Raw genomic sequence first — 9150 nt, forward strand, 5'->3', positions numbered from 1 at the left:
GTCATAATTCAGAGGTAATAAGTCAAGTCAGTGTTGACAAAGTACATACAGCACACTGTGACCATTTGCTTCTGGTGACTACTACAGTGATGAAGATTTAGGCCTTTTCTACATAAATGTTATTTAATCATTTCCAATTAAATATTAAGTTAAAAATATCCTTAACGTACATTTTCTTTGGTTAAAGTTGTAATTATTTGGATATTTGCAATGAAATTACAACTAAATCGGCTGATATTCAATTTTTTTGCGACGCACACATAAGTTTAGCTGCAACGTCATCACGCAGGATGAAGGGGATTGTGGGTAAAAAAAAAGAAAAAAAGACCGTTGTTTACCATGGCGACGGGGACGCTGCCGTTCGTCGTTAGCAGATACAAAGTGCCTCTAACGTTGTTTATCTTAATATACACAGATCTACTTCACTGTCAGCAGTTTATCATCCCCTTTAAGGCTCCTTCAAACTGCAGTGTGGAACAATTCTTCGATATCTCGAGTCTCTCGTGTGTGAGCTGCGGTCCAAACCAGCGACGGAGCACAACAGGTCGGTAACGAACCACCACAACAACACATGGACTTGAGTTACTGGCGCTACTCTGCTCACAGAAAGTCGCAGTTGTCTTACTTTTAAACGAATTAACTTCAACTGTAATGTACAACGCAAAGAAACCACAATGAGCCGGCTAACTGTTAGCTAAATAAGTTAGGTAGGTTAAATGGCTGAGATACTTTGAATATAAAGTTAAAACCTGGTTAGATAGCTTACGTGAGGCGTTAAAGGGGGGAATACAGCAGAATCCACAATGTGCCGTTTGGATTCAGTCAGTACCTGCAATCAGGAGTTGATACTCCAGGTATATAGTAGCCTAGGTCTCAATCAGCTCCGTATATTGATAATATAATACGCTATATTATATTCCCACATGTGTCATGATATGGCTAAACTATAGCTAAACTAGGCGAGATCACAGATAAACCAATTAAAGCAATACATCGTATTCAACCCAAGTTGAATACCCAGTTTCTCCAACATTAAACCTTGAGGTGTCATCTGCCCTCACTGTATAGCAACGTGGTATCAGAAATTGATTATGGCATAATAAGAGGAGTTGCGTGATCATAAATTAATACCAACAATGATCAGCAAAGAGTATCAACATTACCTGATTATGGTGTAATATCATCTTGTAACTAATAGCATCTTTTTTCTTATTGGTCAGTGTTAGTAAATATTCAATATCTTCCAGAGTTTAATCGTTCTACTCTTTTTTTTTCAGGACTGAGCTGCATCTGCAAAACCGGGTACCAAACTCTCATCACTGATAAGGCATCCATTACCTGTCAACAATGTCCCACTGACAAGCCCGTATGTGGAATTTACCTTCAATGTCTTTATTTTCTCATTTTAAACTGTAAATAATGCATCTCACATACAACCCCTGTTACCATTTTTAACAATACTTTGCCTGAAATATTGTCTTTCTTTACAGGCAGTAACTAAAGGTGGGTTTGGTTGTATTCGCTGTCCAGGCAGTCTCAGTGATGAGGGGGAGTGCAAGTGCCCACAAGGCAATATCCTGGGTGAGTCACAGATCACAGGACTAATTTATGAATTGCAAGAATGCCTTTAAAAAACTCTTTAATCTTTCAGTCTTTAATCCTGAATGAGCTTGCTGCAAATTTAACAATGAAGCAAAAGCATAGGTCATTCTGTATTTTCTGTATAAATGACTGAATATGCATCATGCTTTCCAGTGGAAAGAGATGTCGATGGAAACCTTTTGGAAGAGGCCAGGTGTGAAACGTGTAATGGAAATGCCCCTGCTTTGTCTGTACCAAACAGCAGTGGAGACAGGTATGCATCATTACAGTACAAACACTGATACATCCAGCTGTTTCATTAAAATTCAACCTCAAGAAGTTGACCAAGACCTGAGGTAATACCTTTTAGAAATTATATAATCATGACACTTATAGGGGGACATTCTTCCTCCAACTTTATGAAGCTCAATACTAAAATACTCCTTTAACAGGTTAGTTGATCCACAGCATATCAGGGTTTTAAAATGTTGAATATGAATGGTTGTTATGGTTTCATCCCTCATGCCATCATTTTGATCATGTTTCTTTATGTTCAATTTTCAGTTTTATGTTTACGCCAGGCTTATGGTCTGGTTAGGTTTAGGCACAAAAAAAACTTGCTTCAGGTTAGAAAAAGATGGCTGACCCGGTCTGTCGCACTCAAACTCAATGCCAAAATGTCTACCTATACTGGTTGAATGAGACACACCTGTTTTTAGTGGATTTTAGTGGAATTTCTATTTTTCATGAAAAAAATCACAATTTTTCTTTAAAATATTGGCCGATTTTTTCAATACCTTCCAGGTCATTTGACCCATTGACTCCAAATCAATGCAGAAATGTCTTCTGATACTGGTTGAATGAGACACACCTATTTTTATTGGATTTTAGCGGAATTTCTTTTTTTCATGAATATTTTAAAGAAAAGTGTGCATTTTTTCTGAAAACATCGCCAAGTTTTTTCAATACCTTCCAGGTCATTTGACTCATTGACTCCAAATCAATGCAGAAATGTCTTCCTATACTGGTTGAGTGAGACACACCAGTTTTTATTGGATTTTAGTGGTACTTGTATTTTTCACGAATATTTTAATGAAAAATCTGCATTTTTTATGAAAATATTAGCATTTTTCTTTCAATAACTTCCAAGTCATTTGACCCATTGACTTAAATTAAATGCAGAAATGTCTTCCTATACTGGTTGAATGAGACACATCTCTCTTTATTGGAATTCTCTTTTGTGTTTGCACATGTTGAAACTCAAAATGTTGAAACTGTGTCAAAAATTGGCCTCTTGCTTAGCAGCTAGATCTCACCTAGATCTCTACCACCACCATCCTCATCTCCCCCTGACATAAAAGTCACCTTATATGGTTTCGATCTGAACGTAATATGATGCGTATCAAACCTACAAATTTAACGTATCTGTGGTTTGTAGAAACACATGTTCATATCTACAGTGTATCTTCTCTGTCTTCCTCCCTCTGTGCCTCTCACAAACACTAACCCAGGACAGATTTCATTCATTTCATCACATTTCTTTTTTTCTGACAAATGGCTTATGCATGTTTACTTTTTATTATTGCCACTGGTGTAGTGCTGTCATAATGTGAATGAAGGTTTTCATTGTACGTTATATCAGGGCCTGAACAGTCTCCAAAATTGTCTTTCAGGTGTGAGAGATGTCAGGCCACCTTCATGAACAACTCCTGTGTGTGTGACCCTCCTAATGTGCTGGTGAGTTCTGCTGACCTTTGTACCTTTGTACCTTACTCCAGCCATATCATACACACACCATTCAGTAACAGACTCATAGTATATATGTAACTCATACTGTAGTATATATGTATGTGATTTTCCAGGCAGGAGGATTATGTTTCCCTCCAGGCAGCCTCTCCACCAATGTGAATCCCAGTGTTAACTACGCTCAGTTAGTGAGTCTCCTTCTAATCTCTCTTACTTGCTCACTTTATTTTTGTTTATTTTATTTTATTCTGATTTGTGTTTTCTGTTCTGCTCACACCCGCAGAAGTTCAGCCTCCAGTCCGCCTGGTTCGTCAAAAACCTGTACTCCTCGTCAGCAGCCTGCCTTGTAATTTCAGTTTTCCTTGTCTTTTATCTAACATCACAGGAAGTCAGTTCTGGTCGCAGCCACACACTGCCACAAGAGATGTGCTCATCATAACACAAGAGGATATTTGACATTCCATATAACCATTGAAATTTTAACTATAATTTATGCCAAAATGCATCTAGTAAATGCACATGTAATGTAAATATGCACCAGTATCCTTAGATTATATACTGAGATTATAGCTCATAATGATAGTTTTACCATAATATCAGTAACATTTTGTTTGTGTTTCAGCTGCTGAGCATTAACATGTTATGTGGTTGTAGGTCTTCTCCAATCTGACAGCGTGTCAGGCTCTCGGGAACATGTGCGTGATGAACATGCACTCCTTTAGCGACGTGTCCACCGATGCCTGTGGTCTCTTTAACACCGTCTTTAAATCTAGAACTGCTTTGAGCTCAACTCAAGACATTTCCTACTGGTAATCAACACTATCATTGCATATACATATGTATATATTGTGCTATCTATGCAGCAGTGGACAGTAAGCACTTTGGCTACTCTTTCACCAGGAGAGGTAATCTGCCTTGGCTTTACTATGGAGACGAACCAGGACTGGCCAGTCGAGTACTTCAGACCGATCCCGTTCCCATTGGATTCAGTTTCAGAGGAAGAAACAAGGTAAGTGATGGACTACAAACTGAGCAATAAACCTGAAATGGTACAAAAATGTTCTTTTAATTGACATATTCTGTTTATCTGACAGAACACTGACATTAAGCTGCTTGCTGCTGTCTATAATGTCAGAGGAGAGTTCCTCAGATGGGAACCTGTAGGAGGGGGAAATCTTCAGGTAAGACGTCAGATGACTATTGATATCTAGTCTGAATACACAAGAGCATTGTAACTTATTATAAAATGTATATATAACTTCTTGGTTTACCCACATAGATTGGTGGTAGCGGCTATTCCCAGTCATTGTTGCCCATCATTTTGCATCTTAATAACACAAATTCATGAGTTGTGTCTGTTCGATGTCATCATACTAAGCATAAACTAAAATACAGAATGCTGTAAAATACACCAAATCTCTTCTTCTCTTCCATTGTTTTAGCTTTGTCCAGAAACAACCACCAAATTGGCAGCAGCCTTCAGCTTTGGAACAGCTTACAAACAAAGTGTGAGTGTTTCTTCCGTCATTCAGCTCAGAGACGGTGCACAAACTCTCCTGCTATGTTGTTGTTTAAGCTGTTTGTGTGTGTGTGTGTGTGTGTGTAGTGTGATCACTCAGTAGAAGAGCTGTTGCGTACTCATCCCGAGCCGTTGTTCTACGATGTGTTTATGGACCTTGGTGGAGGAGAGAACAGAAAACTTCTCCCCCTGCCTACGCTGGTCTATAACCAGCAATACAAAGGACGTTTTATCAACCAAGGTGGGTTTTAATTTTTAAGGGTGCGTGTATGTGTGTGTTTGCATTTTTTGAATATATTTAATTTTTGTACAGAGAGCATGAAGAACTGGTACCTGTCTCGACGTATGTTTCTTGTTGACACACTGAGTGGGAGAGAGAAGAGCACTTCCAGCCCTAAAGTCATCCGTGTTGCCAGCAGTGTCAAGATAAGGTGGGCTCCCCATGCGCATACAACCTTTTATAACAAAAAAAGGGGAAGTTTTCTTTTGTAATTTTGTTGTGAAGAAGTTTTTCATCAAATGCGTGTGTTTTTTAGGTTTCAGCTGGTTCCACGCACCCAGGAAGGAAAAGTGTTTCCCCCTCTAATGATTGTGACCTACAGAGACATTCTTACCACGGATAGCAATTCAAAAACTGTGTCTGTGAGTAGAGCACACACACATGTTCATCTTTTTATAGTTGTTCTATACCTCATTGACCCTAATGTTCACCTTTCGCTCACATTTTCTATCTCAAAAGATTGTATTTATTAGTAGGCTTTCTGTTCAAAAGAAAAAATGGCAAAATGAGTCACTGTCTCTTTATTTATCTGGACAAACAAGCTTTTTTTTGTCTTATGCGTTGAACTCATTTATCTATCTCTAGACAACGTTTGCTGTGGAGTATGAGATGGATCAGAATGAGGCTCGCATGAAGACAGATGTAAGTAGAAGTATGAATGAGAGAAAAGGGAGAAGTGCTTGTGTCTGACTGAGTGTGTATGTGACACAGTATCAGCTGTGGCTCTGATATATCTGTGTGCACAGACTGCTCTTGGTGTGATGGGCGGCGTTGCCGTGCTCTACTCTCTGCTAAAGACGGTCAGCTGGAAGAGGAGGATCGCCTCTCCGCTCATTGATGCAGAGGTATTGCGTCTTTAACATGTCATAATTTGGAGCGTGCTTCAATCCGTATGTTGGTGTAAAGCTCAGAATTGATCTCAGTCTCTTCCTCCCTCTGACTCAGACTATGCTGAAGTTCATGTTGTTTTATGCCGGAGATCTGGCCAATGTTTTCTTCGCCGTCACCGTGGGGACTGGACTTTATTGGCTCATCTTTTACAAGGTTAGTCTAATTCCTTCAAGACATTCTTTTGCAGGATTGATTATTTTCATACTTGAGTGGTCTTTAGTGTTTGCAGCGAGGTCTCCTTTCTGTCGCTTTTTTATTTAACATTACTCTTTTTCCTAACACGAAGAGTGTCTTTCTTGTCTTTGCATGGAATTTAAATTGTTTTTTATTCCTCTCTGCACTCTTTAGACGCTAAAGGCAAGTTTCTTTCCTCCTTTACCTTCTTTGCATGAGTAATTCTTTTTGAATGCATAGATTTAGCCGCTATTATTATCAGCCGCTTTCTGAGATTAATTTGTTTACGTGTCTGTTCAGGCCCAACAGTTTGTGTCAGTGCTGTTACCTCTACCTGCTCAGGAGGAGCAGTTTGTGACATACATCGGTTGTGCCTTCGCTCTTAAGGTTAGACACCTACTGAGCACTAATGTTTTCGAATGGTGTTCTCCTATTAGGTATATTAAAAAAGTTTATTTTTGTGTATTTGTATCCAGGCTGTCCAGTTTCTCCACAAGCTGATCCTTCAGGTGTCAGTCGACATATTCTTTATTGACTGGGAGAGGCCACGGAGCAAAACAAGCAGGACTGTTCAAGGTTAAAACATATTTATTCTGAGTTTATATTTTGCAGTCTTCAGAAGAAGTAATTATCCAACTGTTTTATTCCATTTACCATATTTGCTGCTACATTATATTTCAGCTACTGGCGAGTCGAAACGCGAGCCCTCTCCAGTCAGCATCTGGAGGACCTACTTTGTGGCCAATGAATGGAACGAGATCCAGACCATCCGCAAGATCAGCCCAACTTTTCAGATCATGGCTGTGCTATTCTTTCTTGAAGTACATCTCACATCAGCACTCTGTTCTTTGATTGCAGCTTTTGTTATGCCCCTTTCCACATTGCTGATATGTCACCCTGTACTGTTCAGGTGCTGGGTTTCTCTAATCTGGCCTTGAGGGACCCATGGCCAACTTTAGAGCGCTCCTCACAGGCATACACCCCTTCATACAGCCTGATCCTGCGCTACGGTGTGGCAGCCGCACTGTGGCTCTGCATCGGACTACTCCAGGTAAAACTGCCATTGTTCATTTTTATTTTTTATTTTCCTTTGACTTCTAGCCTTTTCCTGTCTTCCTTAAAAGATGAGACAAATATTCAATAGGTGTGTGAAGATTTATTATTTATCCCTACAGGTGATTTACTTCACTGTGTTTCACGAGCACTTTGTGGAGGACAAAATCCGTCAGTTCGTAGATCTCTGCTCCATCAGTAACGTAAGTAGAATTGTGCGTATTCTATTTTAAACAGTTTATCTGTTTGGGATGTTTTATATACAAGACTATTTTGTCTGTGTCCGTGTACAGATTTCTATGCTGCTGTTATCTCACCGTTGTTTTGGCTACTACATCCATGGCCGTTCAGTACACGGACATGCAGATACAAACATGGAGGAAATGAACAACAACATGAAGAGAGAAAGTGTACGTACAACGACAGACAACATGTTGTGTTAGTGGTTGTAGCAGATTGATTTCACATTACATCCATCTTATTTCTCTCTGTCTTTTCCTGTCTCAAGGAGTCCCTGTGTGGTCAGAGAGGTCTACTTCCCAACACAGATACCCAGACCTTCCAGGTGTCTCTTACCAACCGTCTGCGGTCGCAGTATGACAGGATACGCGAGCCGATCAGCAGGGTGTGTACTCTCTCTCTGTTGCGTTTTTAATTGAGCTTTAAAATATACAACCAAGAAAAAAAAATCCAACTTAAATGTTTGATTTGAATGGTTGCTTGTCACCCTCTGCTCCAGAGGAGCGGGCCTTCGCGGCTGATGGATGCAAGCTCGGGTAACCAGTTTGAGCAGAACGCCAGAGGCTACCACACCATGAACCACTTCCTGGGATCCATGATAGACCATGTAAGCGCAAATGAGCGCACACAAGTAAACTGAACCCAGCAGAGTTCAATTTGACCTGATTGTATATGCATACATTGACCTGATTTTGTACAGACAAGCTTTTTCTGTCTCTCATGTTGCGTTATTCTCTTCAGGCTCACCCTGACATGGACTATATAGTGAAGGACAAGCTGATGTTTGAGAGGGTCATAGGGATGGAGTTCCTTGAACCCAGTGAAAAAAGCATCTTCTACAATGGTAACTACCTCCTGGCCCAGACAGGCTGTACATTTCTATTGGTCATGTATGGACAGTATTTGTGTGTGTGTTTAACGTCTGTTTGCTTTTCTCACTGCAGACGAGGCCCACTCCTTCAGTGATGTGCTGTTTTATGGAAATGAGGCCACGCTGCTGATCTTTGATACTTTGTTCTTCTGTGTCGTCGACCTTGGATCTCAGAGTTTTGTGCTTGCAGCCGTGCTTACATACGTACAGCAAATGGTCAGTAATTGGTGTGTATACATTATGTTGCCTTCAATGTCCTAGAAAGGACATTAACGGAAACTGTCTCATTCATTACAGATATTCCGCTTGATCCGCAACACTTTCGGAAGGAAGAACCTTGTCAACAAGACTCTGGTGGATGAAAGATTTCTGATATGAAATTTCCCGCTAAGTAGTTGGTAGTGTCAGTGTTGTTTCCTGACAAAATGTTTACTGTTTCGCAGCTTTTGCAGCTCTTTTTTGTACTTTCCTTTGCATTTACAGTATTTTCACTGCTGTTTCATGATGTAAATATCATAATTTTTGTAAAGATGTTGATGTTTTTATTGATTAAAATATTTTGATATGTGTTTTTACAGTATTGTTTTGGGTATTGTTTTGTTTTGAGGTCATTTTAATAACACACAGTTGCCTCTCAAAATGTAATATGATATTAAGCAAATTTAAATTAACGTAAAGAGAAAGTTGATGTGTGTGAAGGCTATATACATTTGTCAAACATCAGAGGCTTTGCCATTATAGCATTTCTGGATATGTTAATCCATTGTGGGAAATGTTGCAAAACACTGACCAAGA

The 9150-nt window shown here is 39.6% G+C and overlaps 1 protein-coding gene across 1 annotated transcript; it reads left to right on the forward strand.

Annotated features, from left to right (window-relative positions):
* Positions 1 to 339: 339 nt before the first annotated feature.
* tmem67 (transmembrane protein 67) lies at positions 340 to 8930 on the forward strand. Its single transcript, XM_073485373.1, has 28 exons — positions 340 to 544; positions 1278 to 1366; positions 1491 to 1581; positions 1756 to 1855; positions 3255 to 3318; positions 3444 to 3515; positions 3611 to 3673; positions 3982 to 4136; positions 4228 to 4336; positions 4422 to 4508; positions 4770 to 4835; positions 4934 to 5087; positions 5160 to 5277; positions 5383 to 5488; positions 5712 to 5768; positions 5873 to 5971; positions 6072 to 6170; positions 6492 to 6578; positions 6668 to 6767; positions 6873 to 7012; positions 7102 to 7242; positions 7367 to 7447; positions 7538 to 7654; positions 7753 to 7869; positions 7984 to 8091; positions 8226 to 8328; positions 8429 to 8571; positions 8653 to 8930. Exons 1-28 carry the CDS (start codon positions 340 to 342, stop codon positions 8731 to 8733), a joined length of 2952 nt encoding a protein of 983 aa, XP_073341474.1. The 3' UTR covers positions 8734 to 8930.
* The last annotated feature ends 220 nt before the right edge of the window (positions 8931 to 9150 follow it).

This window comes from Pagrus major, chromosome 17, assembly GCF_040436345.1.
Source record: "Pagrus major chromosome 17, Pma_NU_1.0".
In the NCBI taxonomy this organism is placed as follows: Eukaryota; Metazoa; Chordata; class Actinopteri; order Spariformes; family Sparidae; genus Pagrus; species Pagrus major.